Source organism: Opisthorchis viverrini (assembly GCF_000715545.1).
Source record: "Opisthorchis viverrini unplaced genomic scaffold opera_v5_143, whole genome shotgun sequence".
NCBI lineage: Eukaryota > Metazoa > Platyhelminthes > Trematoda > Opisthorchiida > Opisthorchiidae > Opisthorchis > Opisthorchis viverrini.
In genome coordinates, this window is record NW_008751799.1 from 872,880 (window position 1) to 898,408 (window position 25,529).

The 25,529-nt window shown below is 42.6% G+C and overlaps 2 protein-coding genes across 2 annotated transcripts in view; both read left to right on the plus strand.

The window, feature by feature from the left end:
- T265_06705 (hypothetical protein) overlaps window positions 1-10,089 on the plus strand; it is a gene marked incomplete at both ends in the record, with an annotated part of 43,959 nt that extends 33,870 nt beyond the window's left edge. Inside the window, one exon of the mRNA XM_009172039.1 lies at window positions 9,924-10,089. Within this exon, the coding sequence (XP_009170303.1) occupies window positions 9,924-10,089 (166 nt within the window). The remainder of the gene's footprint in view (window positions 1-9,923) is intronic.
- A 124-nt stretch (window positions 10,090-10,213) lies between these two features.
- On the plus strand, window positions 10,214-10,465 carry T265_06706 (hypothetical protein; the record flags this gene model as incomplete). The annotated part of the gene is made up of 1 exon (XM_009172040.1): window positions 10,214-10,465. One exon carries the CDS (start codon window positions 10,214-10,216, stop codon window positions 10,463-10,465), a length of 252 nt encoding a protein of 83 aa, XP_009170304.1.
- Window positions 10,466-25,529: the final 15,064 nt, after the last annotated feature.

Genomic DNA, 25,529 nt, shown 5'->3' on the forward strand with positions numbered 1-25,529 from the left:
AGCGTAGCATAACCATTTATTCAAATCACTTGGTGGTTTTAAAAAAGACATCAGTACTGCTACTAACCGGACAGACAAGATTATATCAGTAAGCATGGAGGAAAGCTGTAGATCAGTATCTATTGACCATTATTATGTGAATGAAGAAGAAGCCACTAGGCGTTGGTTCCCCAATAAGTTACTTTCCCCATCCCAATTAAAACCACTTCATTCAACTTCCGTAATATTTGGTATGAAACTGACAAATTCCGAGGGGACAAACCCCGAAGGGAGGCACAATAGGTTTTCGCGTCATTCACAACAGATGAAAGGACATTTGGGTAGCTGACTTGAACGCGGAAAACTGACCATGTACATGCATCAAGGTTGAAGCTTAAGTATGAAACACAGCTACGCTCTCTCTACACCATAGAGAGGCTCTTAGATTCTTTCATAGCCCAGTGATTCTCAGAACTAGCTCATCACCCCTTGTTATGCTGAGTTAGACACTACCATTACCACCAGTGGTTACTCTCGCGTCCGACTGGCATGACTCCAAGCATCAAAATGAACAAACATGTGATGTGCACTTTCAGCTGAGGGAATTCGAGAGATTGTTCCACTTTTATTTATGATTGCTCTCTAAAGGCTGTCCCCATAATTGACCTGCTATCTCCACAATAGCTATCTGGAAGTTAGCATTAGCGTTTGTCCCGAGCGAATACCAATACCGGGAGTTGGGTTTTAGTGGAGTTTTCGAAGGGTCGAAATACCTATTGGATGGTACTCCGTATCACTGGGACAGAGGCTGTGTACTCAGATGCCAATTTTCGTGGTTACAAGCATTGATTACACTTAAGAACAGCTCCATACACCCTACGAATATTTTTGTGGTGCACTACTCATAAGGTTGCTGACAACTCCTCAATGTCCAATGGCTAATCTCGACGGTGCAATGAATCGAAAGGTCACGAAAAACGCACCGTTCCAAATGTGCGCTCGCCTACCAAACACATAGCTGCTATGTCTGGACAATTTCCAAATCACTGAGTCGTCTCGGTGGTCAAATGTCCATCATACAAAAAAAGTAAAACTTATTTGGCCGAACTCTATAGTATCCACTTTCTGACAGTATGCTTGATCCCCACAAGGAGCAAGGTGTTAGTATCCAGCTTGTCAATATCCAGCTCAATACTGAACAAGGCAAAACAATAAATTAGAAAATAGACCTAACCTCGTCGCCCTCGTGAAGGGATTCCGGGGCAATCATCATTGACCCGGAAAAGGAATCCTTCCACCCAATAAAAGGGAACTAGAATAGCATCCACTATAAGCGACCAATGCTGAATTGGGAAGAGGGGTCAAGCATAACTGCTCAGCTTATCATTGAAGTTGTGTGGCTGTCCGTCGATTTGTTCCCCGACCTGAATTCCTGGTCAGCATCGCGTGACCGAGGTCAGCCGCATAAATGGTGATATTATTGTTGAACACAAAGCGGAGATTCATAGGCGATCGTGTTGGGCCGGCTGCTCTGGCTGGAAGCGATATACTGGGTAGCTTGTGAGCATCAATCTTGTAAATAGGTTCCTTCTGTCTTAGATTTTTCGGATAGCATATGTAGTTCCAAGTGGCAGGGTGGATTTAGAAAGCACCACCCACCGATACAAGGGTACAAAAGGGGGACGCGGACAATTGCATCAAAACTTGCAGCTATGAACCAGAGTTGCCTGTGTCATATCTAGCTGCATGTCTCCTGCAAATTCCTCTTTTTTGCTTCCTTCATCCAGAATCCCAAAAGAAAAATGTACTATTGTAATTGTTTTCTCTTATAACGGGGTTTAAATTGCCACAGGCCAATATAATAACTTAGACTGACAATAAATGCGTATGGCTGTCTGATGGATGAATCACATGCCCTTCATTGAGAGTTAATCGATCTGACGCAACGGAATCCCAGGTTTAATTTCTATCTCACGGTTAGTGTGCAAAGCGCCCAAAGGTATTCAGGATTTATACCACACTATCCATTCTGTCGCCTAGTTAGCCCTCACCCGCAGAAACGACCATCACCAAACAGTGAAGAGTGAGAAGCTGTTTACCTTCAGCTATGAATACTGACAAGTTCATCTCTTTAAGGGGTCTATTCGAAAAGGCCCATTCGAATGGTCTACTGATGCGACTCTACCTTCTTATCTTCAACGTTTATTTTGCACTTGACCAAGGTATGTCACTCGTAGCCTATGTCGTTCCTCAGTACGGAGGAGTGAGTCGTTCTTCATTTCTGTGCAGCGACCTCAACACCGAAGACAACGAAAAACCAAAAATCTGAACTGAACCCGGCCGTAGCCAAATCAGAGGAAACCTTGTGCAAGTCTCTGAAAAGTCTCGAGGTCGCCGAAAAGCTGCTTGATAATTTGAAAATCGAAAGGTACAACTTTTATGACGTTTCTTTCTACGGTTCGCGGATAACTTTCGAGAATTGGCAGGCTGTTATGAAACAGACCTTATAGTTCACCAGAAGTTCGCTGGGTTGTAGGCCTTCTTGATTATCGCCTGTATGTATGCGGTGCATGCGTTGAGTAGCTCATGTAGGAGTAACATATTGATCAAAACTGATGTAGCTTGGCCTTACTAGGCCGAAGGGTACGAGAAACATTCCCACATATTTAGCCTAATGATGTGTGTCAGTCTGATGTCAAAACCCAAAACACCCTATTTCCAAACTTGGTCTAACTTGTACAGATGAGAATATCTCAGTACGATCTGGTCGGAGAGTGCTGTTTGTCATAGTTGATGAGGGTGTTGCTTGTGACTCGACCATTGTTCGGCATGCACAGACATTCCACCCAACTATCTATCACTAAGTCCATGGGGGTTAGCCCAGATCACACCGAGAGCACATGTTCCGTGTCTGATCGTTCCGTGTGCGTTTGGCGCAAAGCTCCGGTAAGTCACGTTTCGAACCTGTGTTGAACGCAAGGGCGCACGTATCTCGTCTTCAACTCAATACACTGTGTGTGTGTGGGGGGGGGGGGTTGGTGCTTAGGACATGGTAGGCAGTGCCAAGTTGTATTCAATCCGCAGTTGGCCGCAGGGTTAGGCAAATAGCTCTTCCAGTGAAACAAGCATGAACACCACTGTTGGGCTTATCGATAGGGAATTGTGCAAGTGAAGGGCCGTGAGCGTTTGGAACTGAGGACTATTATGAGATCCGAGCACTCGAATAATAATATGCTGTTTATAGTACAACAAACTGCCTGGAATCATGTGTCACAGTTATTTGTCATTGGAATGCTCGAATGTTTGTAAGCGTAACACAAAAAAATAGCTTGGATCACTTAAGTCAAGCCGCTACGAATCAGGGAGCAAGCACGCGTGTGAGTGTCCGTCCTCCGCACCTGAGAACGAACAACAGTTATCTTTGGTGTATTGCCTGAATTTTTAATAACCACAGAATTCACTCTCAGCCACGATCTACTATGGTATCCAACCTATCGTTTCCATGCACTTTTGGCGATGTAACTTATTTTTGGTTAAAAAATACAGTGAGATGTCGTAGCGGGAATACCTTCCCAAGATAATCGAAAACCCACTTGGTGCCCGACATCGTACAGTGGCTGCTTGTGAACAAAAGTACAGTTATCGGAGGCAGATGGCTGTATTGACCAAGAGCCCAATCAACATAAATAAAGACTATGCTGACTTATGAGTAGGACAACAGAGGGCATCGCTTTTTAAGAGATAGCTAAGAAGCCGGCAAGCAGGCCACACTGTGGTTTTGTTATGTCTTCACAAATATACGCTAGAGCGCATGTCGTGGAAATGTATGCTTATTGAAAAACTCCGAAGTTCTATAGAATTCTATTTGGACTATAGCTGCTTTTTGGACTGCATTCTATGCGCTGGTTGTTCCATGGAATTTTGACTATGTTCGTCCAAACCCTGTCCCATTGCACTTCTGGGACGATTCACTATCTACTGAACATTGAGGTCAACTGGAAATCGGCATTTATAACGGCCCTAGTAGTTACGATCCAATATTCAAAGATGTTATATGAAAGATATGACTCATATCAGTCTATCGCAAAACCCCTGCTAAAATGTTCTCACTCCAGCTATCTGTACTTTCCTTATTAACTCGTGCAGTCATTTTGCTCGCCAGAACGGAGGAGGGCATTTCAGAAAATCGACAAAATATGTTGCTTCCCGTCGCGGCCGTCGCAAACGCAGACAAACACGAACCAGAAAGATAAGAAGCACTTAGACTAACGCTAGACAAGCCGTTAATTAACATCAATCTGGCAAGAGATGTCGTTGTTAATCCATCGTCAAACAAGTTGGAAGAGGAAAACCCTTTTTCAACCGCGGTTCACCTACATCGACATTTGAATGTGAACCATCTGGATAGGACACTTCTGGAAAACTACCAGTCTAACTCTAACGACGGTCACATTTCGAGTCACTGACGTGAACTCTCTAATGAGGAATAATTAGCAAGAATTTTTCCGCGCGACCGATGACGGGGTGCTTCCAGTCGAGTGAATTGTAGCGTGTTTTCTTCAGGTTTCTAATAGTTGGAGAGAATACCCCACACTGGATGATTTGTTCGGAACGAATTCGACAGTACTGAATTCCTCCCCAACGTGAGGCGGTTGGCTGAAGTTTCCTAATCAGATGTGTGTGATTTGCTCTTACAGGAGGCCAGAAGGAATCATGGTGGCTGAATGAACAGAGGAACGTATCGGATGATCAGGTTTCCATCCAGATTCATCATGGTTTCCATAACAACGACAGGAATTCCTACTTGAAGAGGATCACGGTTCGCCCGAGTTTAACTGCAAACACTTTAGAGACAATAGGTCTTTTAGTCCTGACAAGATAGGCTCTTAGTGTAAGCTCCTTGAATTGTGTTTTATGGTTAGGTCTCCACTAAAAAGCCTAGTCTAAATGTGCATTGTTCATCAAGTGAACATGATGTGTAGGAAGTCAGTGTTTTGAAGACCAGGTGCACTATTCAAAGTTGGTGCTATAAAAGCTCGAACTGTTGGGTCTAGTATTTCTACCACTTTTCAGTTCACTTTTCATCGGTAGACAAAGCTATGGTCAGTGGAACGAACAACGGGCATCGATGCAGACTGAGCTTCAGACATCCTCTTTTTAAAACGCATCATATGCCTGTCTCATACCTGATGATGATGATGACAAAGATAAGCGGGAAGAGGGGGAGTGCGTTAAGGGCGGACACGATTTTTCCAGTGTATCAGTGTCTCCACTCAACTTGTGATGCATGTGTCGAGAAGTTAAATTACCTTAGAAAATTGACTGCGTACTTCCTAAATGAAAGTGAAATTAGGGAAAATCCAGTTCTTCATCCAACAGATCATACATAGAAAGCAGACAAACTCATGAACGTCCTTTGGAGTTTTCATTGATACAACGTGTAATCGGGATGGGAATTCGAAATATTCACCTACCGTCACCTTTTAAAGGGAATCATTTTTAAAGCTCCTTCTACGCCCTCCAGCGCTCGCACCACTTGGTAGTACTCATACAGCGGATACTGTAACAGAATCCTTAGGAGACATCCTACTGAAAGATTGCTTTTAAAAGGGAAAAGTTTATCCCTAAAACCGGGCTAAACGAACTTGGAATTTTGTCCTGAGCCCGGATGCATGGACAAGTCGATTCATCATTCATCTCGCCAAAATCCTTTAAACTCAAGCTCGAAGAGGATGTCCAAGTTTGTCTGAATATACTTTCAAGGAAAATTAGGCCTCCTACTGATATATCACTTAGGAGTTTAATTATAATGATAATACTAAATAATGGTATTGTTGGCGTTCTTCGTAAGATAGTCGGAAAACTGACACAGCCGTTGTGACGCTCCAATTTTGAGAGCTCTCCGCGTGTGTATGTGTTATCGCCAATCTAACCCAGTTATCTTGGTTAGTCCGCCACTTCCAGTTAGAAGCAGCTTGGTGGAAAACACGAGCGACTGAACTCGGTAGCACCCGACCGGAAAGATACTTCTCCCGCACCCCGACTTCTCATAAGTGAGCAATAGGAGATTGTTAGCTTAACCGCTGTGACAATTAACGCAATCCACTTTCTCACCATTCCTTTGACGGCCTTTGAAGACCTCTTATGTAGAAGAAAGAGATGGATTTTGAGAGGTTTCCTAATCTGATGAAGGTCGCATTCATCTACCAAGAGTATTGATCAATGGTCACTCAGCCGTTGACGCTTGAGTTTCAGTGAGAAGCGGCAGAAATTGGCTAGCATGAACATGAAGGAAGACTGGCTATTCTGTTTTGTAAACACATTTCTTATTTGTAAATGAGAACTGACTTCACAAAGAGATCTCATGTAACAGCCTGTGAAGAAACAAGTTCTGGGTTATGTGTTTCTTCACTGAGTGCCGTACTGAGAGGCAAGTTTTAAACATTGCGTAGCATCGAAAGTCGCAGATCTGGTTGCCTAGATTTTTCTGGGATATTTCCTGTCATTATTTGACGTCCGTTTAGGCTTAAATTCCTTCTGTTAAAAAGGATTCTGCGAGAAAGTGATGGTTAAATTGATGGAAGTCGACACTCAGCACTATACCGTGACGGATGTTCACCGTAAATAGTGGGATCCACACTGCTCTTTCTCGATTTTCTAACAAATTCTAGCGAATCAGTTTTCTCTCACAAACATGCACCTCCCATCTGCTTATACACAGCTTTTTGAAGCATATGTTCGTACGTTCGGCGCAGAATCTGTCGCCAAGTCTTGTAGACAGATGTCAAACGCGAAGCGGTTACGCCGGGCCTTAGTTTGGCAATCTGCAGGGATCCTGACGAGAATCTTTTGGACATTGTGTGAATATGATGCCTCAAGATGTGTTTTGAACACCTGATTTGGAGGGCTGGATGGCCCAGTGGTTAGAGCGCAAATTTACTTACCGGGATGTCCATGGTTCGAACCAGACCTCAACATTTCGTCTTCTATCTAGGCTTGGGCCACCTGGCAGTATCCCAACTCTCGTGCTTCCTTCGAGTGGTACGGCAGCTAGGTACCGAGAGGATGTTACAGCTGAAAGATTTATTTTCATTCTATACCCAAGGTAAAAGCACAACAGCCTAACGAAGAATCTCTGTTCAAGAAATGGTGTTGCGTAACTGGCATCCATTGTGTTCAAACATTTGTTGGAGGACAGAATTTTACTTTCGTGGCACCCACCTGACTCAACCAACGGGATGTACACTGTATTTCTTGGGGCAAGACAGACTCTACCATTGTCCAGGGGGTGTTTTGAGAATTCCATTTGAAAAAGAGCAGCAAATTAAAAAGAAGTTGAACCGACAAAAGCAAGAATACCGGTTTCTTTCCCATCGATTATTTTAACACCGTCCAGGATTACCTACCAGAGTCGTTACGAAACCCTGCTTAGTGTTTAGTGATATAAAAGCAGGTTAGATCATATCTGTGCTGATTATGAACTCTTCTGAAAAATCGCATCTTTTTGGCTCGTTTGCATTACTGTGACTGAGTGCACAACACAATAAAAAACGACTTCCTTAGCGTTTTACATGGTCCTTTCATCCGACTGCACACGACCGAGAGTGTCTGGTCCGGAAAACAAGGTTTGCGGCATTTTTGACAAAATCCCTGTACGAGGTTGATATGAATGGGATGCTAGTAATGGCAGCCCGTATGTCTGGTCACAGTACACATTTGTGCGTGCGTCCACGTGTCTTAATCCGTTGCTCGCATACCTTCGGCTCGCAGCTTTTGGTTTGTGTATTGCTTAGAAGGAAATGGACAGTGAAGAATCCCCTCACCCTACCAGCCCATCCCCTTTCGAAAATGTTCTGATGATTTATGGCTTGCTGAAGATAAATGCCAACCCAGTTAAACAATAACTTCTCGCGTCACCTTCGAGGTCAGTTAATAAGCTAATGTGAGCCCAGACGATTTGGGACGTATAGCTGAGAGGGGACTTAGGCCATCCATCGTCCTTGTGTTTCATGTCAAATGTGGTGTGCTATACAAACCAGGGTTGGGTGCAAAATATCCCAAATGTCCTGCTTTTGACAACAATAACTGACTCCAATAACTCCAATGATAACGCAGGTCACAGGCTAAAACTGTGGGCATTGTCAAACCGAACGCAAACTGAAAAGATCACTTGTAGGTGGTAAACTTTAAAACTGAATAAAAATGATCAGACAGTCTATGTCTAGCCTCTAGGTTGCTTGATGTAATTGTTGAGATGTTTCCTTATAACCTTGATGAAATCGACGAAGAAAACCTGTCGGTTGTGGGCACTCGTATATAAGCAAAAATGTTTCCATGATAAGAATGGTACAGTTGGACGTCCACATCCTTCGTTTATTGCGTCCTTAATCCGCTAGGGTCCTCAGATTCAAAGCTTCCCATTTCTTTCTATTAGATTATTTCGCTGTGTAGCACTGTTTAAATTATTTGGCTTAACCATCTACAACCTGATATGAAACTCCCTATTTCCACCAAAAAACAATTTAGACGAAATTTTTTTTCTAATCATTTGCCAGATTATGTAGCTCGGACACTCCTATTTACCTCCTAATTTGTTGATTATATTGTGTCCACTCTTTGATCATCAGTCTACTGAAACTGCAGCGTGTCACTCAGCCTGCCGATCAGGGCGACAATGGCTGACCAGTCGATCGTGCTAGTGTAGGCTATCGAGTTCTTTCTAAAGCAGCAATTAATGAACAGTCACATTCGCGTTCACTATTGTAAAACCACTGAGTGACCGTCCACTCAGAACGATTGCTCACTAAATAAGCTTATCAACGTTTGTCAACTGTAACACGTCAAAACTCACGTCTTCTCACGGATTAATCACAGCTTTCTTCTGCACGCTCCAAAGTATTAAACCAAAGCGAATTTTCGCCCACAAAATGGCATCATATGTACACCCCATAAAACCTTTGCCTCGACGAAGCGACAACATTCAATCTGTTCCGTATGTAGATCCTTTTAATCCTTCATCGAAGACCACTACTGGGAAGGCGGATACTGGTCGATATTCTGCGTGTTTCCTATGACGACCGCCATCCATTCTGAACTGAGTGTGTTTTCACACCAAGAATCGTTTGATCAGGTATTCTGCCAAAATTCAGTGGACGTATCATCTTATGATAATAATGGTCTATCCGAAAAAGTACCCAAATTCAAGCTGCTTTTCTAAAACATATATCTTCTGAAGGATTTCTGGAGAACCTTGTTGTTTATCATTGTTCTAAGTATTCTGTTTATACCATTGGTGTTCGCAATGCCGTTCGTAACGCGTATAGATTATAAGTATACACCAACTTGTGGACAGTCTGAGCGTCTAACGGCTTTCGAGAAGTGTTTCTTCATGTTATTTAAGCAGCAATTTTCACAGTTATGGAGCTGAAACTTTCTTCAGTTAATGCTGGGTTCGTAAGAGCATAACGGCCATTTTCGCGGACTGTGAAAATCCATAAAATGGCATGCACATTCTGAACCAACTAGTCCTGTTAAATGATCATCTGGAGGCAAGCCAGTGCCCCCTGAGCATACCAGGGCATAGAAAAATTTTCTCATTCCCACCACCGCTCACCTTACCGTTTTGTGGTGATTCTATGGTCCGTGCCTCACTGAGCAACAAACATCTAGATAGTGCAATCCTGAGGCTTGATAATGCATGGATTTCAAGCTAATACATTTATATCAAGCACTGCTTTTGTAGACCAAACATCACATACCCATCACTTCTACCGAACTCACATTTGTGATATCCTTTCTTCGACTGACATTGTTCAAACACTCTCTGAAACTTTGTGAACCTTCTGGTGCGTTCTACAGTCAACCTAATTACAGTTTCATGTCACAAGGAAAAAATCTTGACAGCATATCGGGAGCTGACGTTATCAGTTCCCAACCGTTTTCAGTTCCGTTCCATACGGAGCTACGGCCCGCAAGCAGATGGTACTGCGACAGCAGGTACTGGCTGCAGATGATCATAGACCTGGAAACTCTACCGCACGACAGACCGTCAAAATGGTCACCGGTCTGCATCCGGTCGCGTGCCTCATCCTGTCGATTGTGAACGTCTAGTGTGTATGTTGTCTGTAAATCTGACATGCATACATGTATCCACATATTGACTGAGTGCTGAGTCACCGGTACATACACACAAGCGTGTTGTTTGGGACACGTGCTCGCGGGCGACACGCATGGGATGGCGACCGGAGCAATAGATAACGGGTCTGTCACACATCGCGATGCGGTGCGACTGATCACCCGTCTAGACTGGTCATCCCGACTGATCGATGCCATCATGGAAGAGCAGCATGCAGGACCGCGTAATGTTGATGTTTCGTTCCAGGCTTCAGATATAATCACTGAAGTTGGTGAATATTTTCTGATTGAGCAAAACCTGCTGACCTTGTTCGATCAGTGGCAAGCTGTACACTTAATTTCCACCAACTAACCCGGATGGGTGCAAGGTTCTCGTATGAATTCCGTGCTCCCGTATCACTAGAGTGCACACCCTGGGGACCGACCGTGGTCTCAGTCTTCCTGGAAGCGCTTCTCCTAAAGAACACAGGCCTTTGGCTCTCAAACAATGTTCCCACACAGCCTCAGTGAACGCTGACCTATGCTATTAAATAGAGATTCAATAAACCACTCGAAATGAAGTGCAATACATTAGAATGGAACAAAACATTTATAGACGTAATGGACTACTCATAAGGTTGCTTGAAATTCTTCGGCAGCCCGCGACCGGTTTCGCCCTGTCTGGGGCTCATCAGGTAAGCGCAGTCCCCGAGTTTCCATCAACCTTATGTCCTACTTGAAACCGAATTGCACGGAATCAGCGAAATACACTCAGTTGCAAACAAATTTGGTTTCGCGACTCACCTGGAACCCGGCTGAATATCTCGTTTGTGGTGTTTTCAGACATGAAACAGGAATGAAACATCATTCGTCGTCTATTCGAATCAAGCGTTTATCCACCAGCTTCTATCGCACAAGAGCTATTCGGCGAACAAATGACCTAAAGCGGCCAGATGTAATAATTGTGAATCACTATCTTCAATAGCTAGTTTAGTTGTAAACCTGGTGCGATAAAATCCCGAGTTACACTGTTTTTGTTTTCATAATAACAAGAGCCTGAGATTCAGTGGCACCAATTATCCTGGTTATAGATTCAGCTGTTGATCCCTTCCCCTTATTGTGATCATTCCTAAATTTTCTGTATTGGAGGAAGTCACTTGTCATCTAAATGCGTCATGGCACCGGATGGTCATGTGTAGAAAATACTCCTAGGTCCTGGAAGGAGCGTGAATGCTGCCCGACAGCCCTGATAAAGGTGTCTGTCATTAGGAATGTCCTCATTCTCACTTCAAAACTACTGAAGACGGCCCACAGCAACATAATATGTAGGTACACTGGATTGACATGCACGAACGTCACACCCAATAGTTAATGAATTATGATTCATTCACAATTGAAGTTCTGACGAGCATGGACTCAATTCCATTGGTTGACATATCTACCATGAAAAACCGCATATTTGCCTTCTAACCCCCGGATTATCAGCCTTTTTTCGGAATGAACTAAACGGAGGAATGTATCCAAAACGCAAACAAGTTGCGTTGTTCCGTGAACACCTCAAATATTTTGGTCACCCTACTGGGGATGCGGTGGCATTGCAAATAAGCATACTAAATAAAATCCCAAATGTTCACTACTTCAAATATGTTGCCGCATTGAAAACTGCAGTTTTGGTCCTGATCGAAGTTCAGGTAGAGTGAATAAAACAACGTAAACTAGACCAATAATGTACAGGAGTGGGTTCTTTTAAATCAGGACTTAGGTATTTGAACTTTATTGGGGCCTTTTTTCAAACTGCGGACAAATAAGTCTGGACTGAATTCTTGGGCTGGTTTGTCCGAAACGAAGTATCCGGGTCGAACAACTTCCGCTGGGGCAAAGAAATCCAATGAACTTTGACCTTTTTTTCGAGAAATGCGGTTTGCTCCCAGCTGTCGATAGTGATCTCGTTCCGGACCACCAGCTGTGAAAATGGACTGAAAGCCTCATATTGACCTATGACCTAAACACACAGTATGCCGAAATCCTGAAAGGTGGGCGGACGGGAGTGACCGATTTACCATGGGGCAGGATGTCACATCTCACTGGAAAAACCACGCCCTTCGGGCAAATGGTAGACGAGTCACATGATTACCCGCATGCATGGCGGCTTAATGTTCCGGTGATGTTATTCTGGCAACAGTAGGATGAAAATTTTCAAACGTTAGCTTGATTATTTCAGCTGGACGTTTGCAATGCGGAGAATGAGCTGTTTTCAGGGTAAAAACCCTGCCTAAGGCTAAAAAAATTTACTGAGGATGATTGGGTTTGTGTTACTTTTTGTTCAGATGCCAAATACACTAGCTTTAACCAACAGAAAAATGTTGTTTTATGTGAAAAGAACGGTCACAGTCTTACCCGAGTAGGCAGAACAAGCACAACTCATTTCGATACACACAACTGATTTCAGTACTTAATTTAATTTAATACATCTAGCGAAAAAAATTAACAAAAATATGTCATCTAGTAGTAACATAACATAACATAACGTAACATAACATCTAGTAACGCGACATACTGCATCGGCTTCCTTGCTGTCTCTACAAGTGTCACCGTGCAGCCTCAAATTTCTGTTCCCCAGCCACTCTTCAGCTTCAGGCATATTGATCAACAACTTGAGACAACGCTTTGGGTATTATCAACTCGAACATCTGAATTACGAATCACGTGGACTATTCTCTCTATCATATTGGATTTACAATTTCTGTAAAAAAACGAACAATTGTGTGGTTGTTCCCTAAAAGATGCATTGTTTAATGTGGGTAGGAAGTTCAAAAGTAGGAACCCGCGAACTGGTTATGGTTCTGTAATTATGCCATAAATCGATCTGATCCTTATCGTAGAACTTAAACTTCGTCAAAACACATATTATATCCACACCCTGCGAACAACACTTGATCTTTTCCATACTAAGACCGTCAGCTGTTAGTAGCATGTAGTTTAATAACCATGTCGCATCTGTACTTCACTTTGGAAATTACGGTTTCCATAAACCGATTAGCTTTGTAACGGTCTGTCCTCCAACGCAACTGTTTTGTGTTTCATAGCCGACCTTGCTATGCTGTACTGCCAAACTTGCAACTGAAATGTGATCCCCGTTTCAAGCGTCACTTAACGTATAAGGAGCAATTTACCTAGCTAGTGGACGTAAACCCGCAACCATACGTGACTGTGGATCTAATGGTTTTTAGGTGCCATTCTGTAAACGTAGTCACAGGGCATCTAAATTACCTTAGATTTCTGCACATTTTGCCTTCCTACTCCTGTGAAGGGGTTACTGTTACACAAAACAGGTAATCCCTGCGATCTGTATAAACATGTTTACCAGTCGACGGAGCTGGATGAAGGTTTACCGCTGTAGGCGAAGCTGATGTACGTTGTTACTCAGCAGCCATCTGATTTCATCCTGGTTAAACTTTACCATCTGGTTTAGATCAAACACAGTATGATTTTTGGTGTATGTCACTTCAAAGACTTTTGGCCGGAAGGAACAGAACTCAATAAATTATTTAGAAGGTTTGACCTTTGATCCAGTTAACTAGTCAGTGCCAATTAGCTGTTATGCCCGGGTTCCTTGTATGATACCAACTAGTAATGACTAACCTCAGCTCTTCATCCCTCCCTATTAGGAACATCCTAACATTACAGTCAACCTAACTTGCTTTCGGAGGTCACAAAGCCTACGAGAATCAAAACGCCCTACCTAAACTTGTCATCTATTTATATTTTGTTATCTAATATAAAATATATAATATGTTTATTAGAACTGAATGTTTGCCAGTAAAGTAGGAAGTGAATGCAGCCCAGCTATGCAACATTGTGTCAGCCAGCTGTTTGAATCCCGATATGGTTTGGATTTGATATTGCCCAATTTACATGGGGTTTTGGGCTCGGACTTCCTCAAGTCTCTTCTAATCTCCGCGTTGCGACAGGCCTACTACGATCCAAAAATGACTACTCCTACTACTACACATTGCCATAATTATTCATAAGGTTGCTGATAACTCCTCGACGGCCCATGACCTGTTTCGCCCTTCTTGGGGCTCATCAGGTAGGAGCAGTCCCCGAGTTTCCGTCAACCTTATGTTCTACTTGAACCCAAATTGGACAGTTTTCGACAAACACAGCCATTTTCATATCAAATCGGTTTTGACGGGAAGCTCACCTGTAAGCCAGCTGAATCTCTCGTTTATCTTGTTCTTAAGCAATTGAATATGCCGCACCAGGTACGAAATTCGAGATATCGCAATACAATACAATACTATTGCCTGCCGACAATCATCTGTGTTCTTATGCATAGTTCGAAAACCTCAGGTGCACTGATGTTAACAGAACGCACTATGAGTCGTCTTATTCCAACAGCAGAAACCACAATCTGGGATCGTCATACAATCCTCCAAAATTGTTATGATCGTACCAACTACAATTTTGCGCTGTGACCAACACAAGGAATATGTCACATTTACTGACACCCAACAATATTGCCGTTTCTGACTCTGATAGCTGCTCTAAATTTAGTCGCTGGAACTGTTTACCTCACCGAGTAGTACTAAATAAGTCAACATCCCTTGATCATTATATGCTTATTCAGAGAGTATAGGGACTGTTTGAGGACGACCTTGTCAAGAAGACCCCCCTTGGTTATGGGACACCAAGAGTGCCCGATCGTTGCTTCCTTTTTCACATTTGCACATGATGTTAAGTGGAAGGGGCACTTAAAGTTTCCAAATCCATTCTGGTACAGCTTTCGTGGGAAGAACTGCTGACAGACAGTGAGAACATACTCCTCCCAGTTCACCTTATAAAAATGTAAACAACAAAGGACATTATGGAATGTACAGTGCTTTTTGTTGTGCCTGTTGTCAAAAACTCGCAATGCCGTGATGGGTTAGGAATGTTTTACTCACGAACGGACCAACTACTTGTGACTACCGACGAATTCTTCCAGTTCGCAAGTCGGAAAAGCTAAAAAAAATATTGTTCAGCATGAAACACCTGGGATGTGTCTAGCATACACTGTGGAACAGCGGCATAAAGCATGCCTCACATGTTGTATGATCTTGGCTCAAATCGTGACATTACCAAGGGAATGAACTGCCGATAAACTGAAACAGTATCTAAACTCGCCTCCCTTTCGTCATCACTTTGGTATGGACCCATCAGAGCAGTCCCACCAAGATGGGATAAGGAAGGTCCAGTCGTTGTACCGAATAGACTATTTCGTTTAGTGAAGATAGGGTCTATAGTGCTTTCATGTGGTCACCCCTAATCTAGATTTTGCATCTTTGGCCTCTCTGCGGACAGAATTTGGCGAGCTCACGGCTTTTGACAACGACTGCCTCAACGAGCTAAAATCCATTGAGTAAGCTGGTCACAAATGGCATTGATTGTAACTGTTTCTTTAATAATTAGCCAGCTACACGCCAATAATCAACATACCGGAAATTCACAGTCTTTTTTGTCTTTATCCTGTTCTGGGGATGACAAAAGAGCTCGTTTTAGACCGAGCTTTTTATGTGAAGCCACAGGCAAACTGGAAGGGAAAAGATGTTGATCAGCTGATGGCAGAATTGTGAGCTACAAAGGCCTTGATCGCATTACATAGCGAAATAGGAAGGCATTTTTACTCGGTTAAGGACAACTCTCGTCTATGTTTGGAGGCATCTTGGAATGCCACAATCGATTGTCAAACTGCATTCATAAACAGCCCAGACGACTCTGGAAATGACTGTCATTATTATTGTTATTATTATTATTTTATTATTATAGGTAGTAGTATTAGTAATATTATTATTGCGATATAGATGTGCATACAACGTCTACTACACATTTTACCTGTCACGCGTTCACTATTCAGCCTCAGCATAAGCACCCCGTTTACTGCACAACTCTGTTCACAGCAAAAACACAAAGGTATCCGATGCGGAAATCCTTGTTAAGGTTTGAAGGAGGTAAAACTCTCGTCTTTCAAAATAGGCGAATTTAGCATCATTCCATGCTATTATGAATTGCCGCCAGTCTTTTGTACCTTCCTATGACAAATTTTGTATGGTTATTTCGTCCAATTCGTGTATGGTTCAACAGATAGGGAATATTTTCTAAGGTTGTTCAGATGTCCAATGCATGCCTGCCAGTCACCTGAAAATGGTTTGGTTTTCCATGTTTCTGAAGAGCAACCAATAGAAAGATCAACGAATATGACCCTAAGGCAGTAGCACTACTTCATTGTTACAGAGAGGGATAGGTTGCATCCGTTTCGCGATGGAAATAGCCTGTGCCATGCTTTCCAGTATTCCAGTGACGCCTTGTGTGGAAATCACTTTGGTAAGTAGTTCAATGCACTCTTTCAATCTAGTCCTCTCTGGTGATTAACCTGATCATCCAGACGTCTTTTTGGGTGACCAGGCCTCTTAAATAGAACCGGGTTTCCATTGTAATGCCTTCTTGCTTCGGCCAGCTAGTAAGACTAAATAAGTCTCTGCATATCTATACACCAACCCTATTTCTGCAAGTTTTTCATCGGATTCAATACTTCAGGCAATGTCCATTTTGGCTGCGCTAAAATGTTTGCAACTCAAATTTGGCGCTTGTGTCTAGCTGTTCAATCATCGTCGAAAGCAGTTCACTGTTAGATACCGGACAATAACCAGTGGCCCTTCAATAATTGAATCCATTTTCAATACTGCTATCCGGACAACTCAGCTCGCGGAAGTTTCGGATGTGGGCATTCCCTCCAGAACGTTTTCAGCATTGAAAATTCCAGCCAATTATCTCCAACGAGGAGACGAACTCTATTCCAACGAATACATCTTCCTTTATGAGTATGAATTTCGATTATACTTGCAGAAACTGTTCACGTAATACTGGTAGAAGTTATTCAAGTTACTTGCACGGGATTGGGAGTTGGGTACTAAACTCATTTCGACCTAACGAATACAAAATTTTATGGAAATAGACAGAATGGTTAGCACGCAATTTTCATGAATATCCCAGATCTCTGTGCAGTTGGTCACAAATCTAAACTGTATTGTCCCCACATTTCAGTTCCGTATGAATAACTATAATTAGTACCTCTTCATCTACCACTTTTCGAAACCGAATCGATCACTTTAGGGTAAAGTGGATGATGTCACAACCTAATTACTGAACCCTCCTGTTCACGGATATCACAATGTGGATATTTTGCTGGCTAGCAAGGCCATGACATCTCAAGTTGTGCTGTTATTTTAGAGTCTCCATAAATATTTGAGGGGCGACGTCTTCTAAAGCGAGTTGCTGATCGTACGTGCTATTGGCGGAAGAATATTTTTTCTGTCCTAACCCGGACGACGTAAAGCTGACGCAGTGAGGTTGGTTTACTGAAGAATATCTTATCGATCGTCATTTATACACGTGAATCAACGTAGAGTGGTATATTTTGACCATTGTTTACCTTCCATCGCTGAATTCTGTCATCACCTGAATAATTCCCAGAATCTTTTATTAAACTCAGACGTAACAGACGCTAATTGATTTGAGGTCATCTTCACGTAAAGCAACCACACAGAAACCTTTTTCGTCACTTTTGCGTACGATTCTATCCAAACAGGTGGCAAACGAGGTTGCCTTGCGTTCCTGTTATAGTCATCACAAGCTTTCGGAATGGTGAATGATTATTTCACCTGTTTACTCTAGTTCCTCTATTTTTGAACTGGATAATTGTGGAACCGCCGTTTGAGAAACTAGTTGTCAAAAACATGCATCCGAACTGAACTAAATCCCCTGCTCTTGTAGGGTTTTCTTCATCTTCGACGGAGCAGTTTTTGACCATTCTATGGGCTTTGCGGGTTTACTTATGCAAGTGAGTACGGGTGTTTCCCATGGGATAACTCGACATAACTGTCTATAGAAGTCCAGGTCAAATCTGTCGTGTCTCGATAAAATTTGAAAAATGTCCAAATAACAAGGTGAATTGCCTCAGCTAACCCGGGATCGGTAGGTTGGCACACTCCTCAATGACTGATGTCCCAGTCACTTAATTTCGCAACTTGGTTGGATGCAACGAAAGGAAGACCGGCCATCTACGCAACGTGAGCAACCAACACTTCCCTACTTAGCACACCTGTCACTGTATTAACATCAAATCACCTTCCGGTTTTAGTCGATTGGCCTTAATATTTCTGTGGCATCACTGGACAATTTTATCCAAACATCTTCCGCAAAGTCCCTGGATGTACTAGATTGATTTGGTGCCCCGAACCAGTCCATTACATCCTAGGCAATTCTACCTGTAAATTTTCTATTAGGAATTTTTCACGCATGACCATGTGCTCATTTCTGAAGGTCTTTCCTAAGAACTCGCGATATCATCTAAAAACCAGTGCTTATAAACAGTCGGGCATGGAAACATTGGCCCTCTGGCAGTAGAAATATCACCTTTTCAAATATGAGTGAGGTGTTTGTCAAAATACGCATAGAAATCTCCGGACAAACTAGGAGAACTTGTTAACCGTAAATCTTAAAATCATGGGCATATGAATAAACAACTCGTGGCTTAAGTAAAAAGAAAACGGCAACCTAATATGATAACAAATGGTTGTAGCCATCTGGAACATATCTGAGATCCATCTAACTTGGTACCATAGGTAAGTTCCGTATAAAAAAATAGGAGGCAAACCAAGAGTTAAGGATACTAAAACTCGTGAATGCCTCAATGAGGATGAAAAAACCTAAAGTAACAAGGCACCTGTTTTCATAATAATCGACAAATGGTAAACAGTATTTCAGATTTTCGTCCTACATATCAGTTAATGACAAATATTTAATGCGCTTCTATCTAACTCGAATGAGAAACTAACGACCACCGACCACAGTTGTCTCCCCCTACAGCCCTCAATACACAACACTGAATTTTGCTGTCAAAGTGCAGTTTTCCTTTCAAACTAACAAATTTATTGATGAATGTGTTGTAGGAACATGGGTTTGCAGTGCGTGATGTTCAACAGTGGCGCTGAATCGATGACCTCTTGATATGACGCACGCACAACCACATGACTGGACCCGCAGAATCCGTATTGTCCTGGTCACACGCATAATGGAACGAAAAAACGCAGTTCCTGCTGCGAAGTTCCCGTTCGCCCTCTCATTCTGTCAAAAGCTTCAATTATTTTACTTCCTGCGGAGCAAACACATCTTCCGGAAGATGTGTTTGCTCAAGTGATGTGTTTGCCAAGTGCCTTTCGTTCAGAACCAACTGGTGAACGTTAGACCGCAAGCCGGACTGTAAGCTAGGGCAACACGCACATTCGCGATGAAACAAGTCGCGAACCGGTTAGGTTCAGATAAGAAAAACCTGATTAAATGAGTGCAAACACGCCAGGTTCACCAGCGATCACAGGGATAAGGTTTTCTGCGGTATTTAGTTTAACCGAATCTAGGAGAGACAAGTTTGCATGGTTTCTGAACGTGTGGTTGGCGACAGATGAAGGGAATTTAGTAAAATGAATGAAACTGATAATGACTATAGTGGTTTAAAGGGCAGTATGGGCAGGCGTGTTGTGATGAATTGGGTTTGCGGAAAACCCATTCATCACACGTTTGGTTAACCCGTCAGGTTCAAAACACAACTTTTACCAGGTTTTCAATGCATGCTGATCTGTAAGAAGGTTTTCCATTGTCGTATATCTCGACTCATTTCAATAGAAACAAAACCCATTACTGAATCCTGTCGTTCAGACCAATGTAATTATCGAGCTGGTTTACTAGTCGTAGAGATACGTCTAAGTTATCGAGCGATAACACACCCCTGTACGTCACAGTTGTTGTTTCCCAGTTCCATTGGGATTCTTGATCGTCTGTCTGCTTGTCCGACGTTTCGATGTACTGTCCGTCGGTGGATTGTTCGGCGGACATCGGCAAGTAACTTACGTAAATTGTTGTGATTATTTGGTAGGGATACCTCTTAGCTTGTCCCGGAAAGTTAGTAATTGCCTGTGACATGTACTTTATCGACGAGCTAGGCAGCCGACGCCAGAAGTTACGAGCACAAACCCAGACAGGCTTGGCGGAAGTCTGTTTTAGATTAGCAAGAAACGGATTCTACTGACTACATAGTTGTTTTGGAATAAATGAAGGCAGCGTGTTTTGTTCATCGACGCATCCACATGAATAGGCGCACGAAAACAGGTAAAAGTTTGTCATCAGCCATTTTGAACAGAGTTCAAGTGATTGATTGTCAAAATATAAGCGAGTGTGGAGTTGCTATTCGAATAAATATGGTAAAGCTGCTGTATGCGCTCAAGCATTGATAGGCCAGTGAACAATGACACCACTGGTCGTTCATCTATCATGGTTACTGATAAAAAAGACTGGAAAGTTCACACGGAACCAGTGCCCTTGTCGGCATTGGTTCATGACAGAAATCTCACGTTCGAATGAAAATGTTGTAAGATCAATCAAATGATCAAAGAGTTTCTGTGTTTTGTACACATAAACATCTCGACCTGGTTCTGTGTCCACCGGAACTGAAAACCTCGTTGGTTGTGATGCTGGCTTAACGGAACACGTCCGGATTGTGTAGTTTAGGCCGCCACGAAATTATCTACGCCGTGGCTGAGAGGCGGTAGACCATCATTTATGATGTCAATGTGGAAGTGATGCGATAAACGAGGATGTTTCAATCAAGCGCTAAAACAGGCACTACTGGTGGGATAACACTGAAAAGTGGTGCACAGATTGGGTTCACACAGCGTATTCAAATGGCTCCAATCAAAAGATTGTTGACACCAGAATCTGACAATCAGGAAAATCCTCATTCTGTTCAATCGGGCCTTACTGTGCGAAATTCGTTTAAAGCCACCCTGTCTCCCTTCATCATTTTAGCTCCCTCCCGAGAATGAATGGCGCCTTTCTCACTAAAAAGTGGTTACATCCTACTCCAATCCTCACTTCACACAGCAACTTTCCTCTAACGACTCATCCTGTTATACGCCTGTGTGGCTGTTCACATTGTTCTCGATTGATTAGGTGATATTTTCTGCAGCATTTTACCATCTCTGCAGTGCTGTGAGATTTCCCACCTTTTTCCAGGTTAGATCTCAAGAAAGTCCTGTCGAAAATGTCCCTGGAAGCTGAAGTCGACCATAAAGGATAAATCAAGCTTGTTTTTGAAAACTTTATTGATTCTCGAGGCCTACAATCGGAGGTTTCTTGAGCAATTTTCACCATCCTATTCACTTTGATTCCCATAAAACGGTCAGTTAGTTAGTTCGTTAGTTAGTTAGTAATTGCGTTCTAGCTAACTTCATGTTCTTAGTGATCATTCCATAGCTAAATTGCATCGGTTGAGGAGTGATCCAGATATTACGGATGTCGGATGCTGTATTATAATCCCACGCACCACATTGAAGTTAATAACCCATTTGGAAAAATTAACTTTAGAAAAATTACGCTTTTTCTGGAGGCCTTTTTGGCTACTTTTAACCAGATCAGAAGGAACCGCCTTTGACCAAGCACACTTCTGAAATTACTTTCCAAGGGCAGTGATTGCATCCAAGCGGAAAAGTGGTCACCCCCTTTATTCGTTCGGAAGTAAGAAACGACCGCCACGTATATGTCCCTAAAAATTCGTACTAAACCCGCGCGGTGCAATAAGTGACGGTATTCTAACGGTCACTTTGGCATAGTAGTATTCATTGGGTCAGCTTTCTATATTACTTGTCAACATCTTGAAGATCGACATGCTTGCACGTCGATTGAGCTAGTTTGGCCCCTTCTTTTGGTGTGCTTGATCAGTTCAGGCAAGTCCTGGCTGTAGGAATCCATTCGGCTATAATTTACCACTTTCCAATATTCACGTGAACTCAGCTCTTCCACGGTCTTACCTGAATATGGAATGTGTCTTTTTTCAGGCGCCAGGATTTACCAAACAGTGCACTTGAAAGCGAATACACACATTTAGACATGGAAATGAATATCTCTCAAACTCGCACTAGCATGACTCCGCTTCGTCAACATGCAGTAAGGACTAGTCTGGCTCATCAATGAATAGGGAGTATGACTTGGAGATAAGGGATTTGAGGCAGCTCTCCACGACGCAACGCTACAATCCCGAGCGCGGCAGAAAACCATACTTTGTACCTAGTGGACAATCGTGCGTCGCGCTTCAACACAGTCTTCAGAAGGCAGACAAGCGTGTGCATGTGCTGATCAACTGGACGGACTGTGATGTTCTCGAAGATAATGTTTGGAAGCCTGGTCTGATTATCTATGCCGTTTTGTTGGCGTCCACAAACACACGGCACACCCCAGATGACGCACGCAAACAGGGCCGAACGCAAAATGGAGTGGTTTATCAACTGTCTGACAGAAGATTAAGTGGATTTTTTTCCTTAGGGGACGTGTGTTTGTAAAACTGGCAACAGTTAAGAGAAGGTCCAATCTGCGGAAATCATGCTAGTTGTTGTTTATGTTGTCATTGCATACATTTCGTTGGTCCAAGCACTGTCACCGAAACTTTACATGCTTTCGGAAGGATTCCTTGCATAATCGAAGTGGGGAGAATGTATGCCATATGATTTTAACTTCTTTCTTCTCCAGCTAACCAACGTCATATTGGTCTTATCGGAAATTGCCATCAGTTTCAGAGAACGAATGAACGAACAAATGATAAGGGAACGTCTGCAATCAATCTAAAAATGATGTTAGAAATCCTTTAAAAAAAAGGTTGCTCACGGCAACCGTAACGTCAGATTATATAAAAATCTTGTTTCACTCTATTGTGTTTTGACTTTAATAGTTTCCATGAAAAGCGAACATGCCGAAGGGGTTTGTAAAGCATTTTATCCCACGATAGTGTTACTTATTGGTGCTCCTTTGTATAGGGTGACATGTGAAATGCCTACCCTTGATTGCGACGTTTTCACTGGTATAACTCAAGTAAATGCTTTCCCCTCGAATCATGCCTTCCATGGATAAAGAAAAACGAGAGCCGTCCATGCCGTGATAGCTTTTTAAGAAGGTCCTTGGCCTTGCCACTAACTTCCACACAATTTTTAAGTATCTTTTTGCTATGATCTTCTAAGCTGTCTATGGTATTGGTCAATTGAAGATGGATAACCCCTCAATCAGATTAACTCACTGTTCGCACGTGATAGCCACATACACAAGATAAAAGGAAACCATTTTAGGCTTTTAAATAAGCCGAACATAGCTGTGCAAAAAAAGAGTAGGTTTACTGCTAGTTAAACGCCACAGATTTTGAGGGTCCCCTTCAAATTATCCGTCCCAACTCATCTTGCGTTTAGGTTTCGAGTGAAAGTGACCATTGTGAAACCCCTTATTTAGATGATATTGTTACAACTGGCTTACTCTTATAGCCTCTGTGACCAGAGAAACAATAATTACTTCTCACAAAGATTTACCAAAAGCAGTTTCTTTGATGACAGTAACTCTTTTGAAAGGGAATGTACCACCGAGATAGGGTTCAGGTGAATTAGGCGTCCTTGAGGACTGACCCCTTACTTGGAAACAGCTGCGGTTACAACGTTAGTATTTGCTTGTTATCACGAGAATGGTTGATGTTCCCAGCTGGTATATTATGGAGATGCTTTATGAGTGCGTTTGTTCATTTCTTATGGGCCCTCATGGACTTTTCACAATCGCAAAAAGACAGCACCAAAGTAAACGGTTTTGAGGTTGACGTAATAAGATCGAGCTGGTTAGCATTTATCCCAGGACTCATTGGACCAAAACGTCATGAAATATGCTAAAATTTTTATACTGAACATGTCCTCAGAGTGTTCGGTGAACTGACTCTTCCAATGGTATGCCTATACAATAGGTCGAACTTGTTTTTAAAGGCCGCAGTCGGGAAGATTGTCATACTGTTGTACAAATAAAAGCTTCCGATTCATGTTAGCCAATAGCGTGGAGCATTTTCAAATTTTCTGTCTTTAAATAGCTATAGCAGTTCAACTATCTATCACCCAAAAAAAGCAACGACTGGAAAGATAATGGAAGTTATTGTGGAAACCATGGAAGGTTGTAAGTGCTTCTAAACACTTGCTTCAAATAGAAACTGAAGGATACACCCACTTCTGGCAGTGGATCTTGTTTTATTGACAACAAGAAGATAGTTTGTGGTAGTTCTTGCAGCTCTAATGCTTGGCGACGAAGTGTTCCCCCTCACTTTCTGAGCTGAAGCATGGATAACTGTCATTCCGATATTTGGGTAGCAAGATTCCTAAAGGAACTTACTTATTGCAAAAAGCAACAGGGCATTTTAAAAGAACTACTTTTGGCGCGAAAGCCAGATACCCTATAAAACAATCGGAATTCTTGGGGAAAATGAACCATGAATTTTCTCCACCAGTGCGACACTAAACGACCTAATTCCTTCAGAGTGAACTTTGACATCTGTACCGGGCGTTGACGTGCCTCTAGACTTGGAATTCTGGTACAGTTCTGATGATAAATGATTCACCAACATGAATAGGTGTGGTAGTGGGTACCTTGCGAGTAACTTAGGTACTGGCGCAGAATCATCCAATGACCCAACTGCTGGCGGGGCCTTCGAATTCGCCCAAGCTTTTACATAATTACAGCGGATTTAACCAGAACTCGGTATCCTTATAAACACTTTCCACTGGTATACTCTAAACTTACTGTGTATTTCCATGAATTTCCCATGAGATTTTACTCATATGGAGTAGAAAGATAATCACCACGTACGAAGTCGTCCCAGGCTCTTTTGAAACACTTTGGACTTAGGGGAGATCGAAGAGATCAGATGGAATAAAATTATCTGTTTGTTGTTGTCTGTTTGACGGACGAATGAAGTGGTCGAATCGCAGGAAAAATTAATCCACGTGTACTGTAATGCTTTAGAGATCTGGCTGAGTGTGGACGTTGGCAATGAAATCACTCGAGTTGACTGCAATTTGCTTTGGTCGATCGGTCAGGGAGCTTCTATAGTAGGACCGACACCTCATCATGTACATGAAAAAGCTTTCTTGGATATATGTTGGAATCATTGCCTTCTTCAGTGCAAACCGCACCTGTTTAGCAATGACCGTTACCCCTTCCACGCAAACCTATGTATTCCCCTAATACCATCTAGACTGATACGTTAACACTTACTACAATGCTGCTAAACCATACACTGACATTCATATCAACCCAGTATCCCTTTGTTAATCCGTTTATGCTATTGTGAAAACTGATGATGACAAATTACGCGCATCCGTACTTCAAAATCTGTTTCAGAGTGCTTTTAACGCCGCCCCCTCCCCAGATTTTACCTGATCTCCTACCGAAGTTGACGTTACTCAGTATATTGAACTCTTCTGTAACCCGATCATGCTAGCCTGCTGGCCTGGGCGCTCTTTTCCTGGACTATGTGAGCGTGATTGATACCGTCG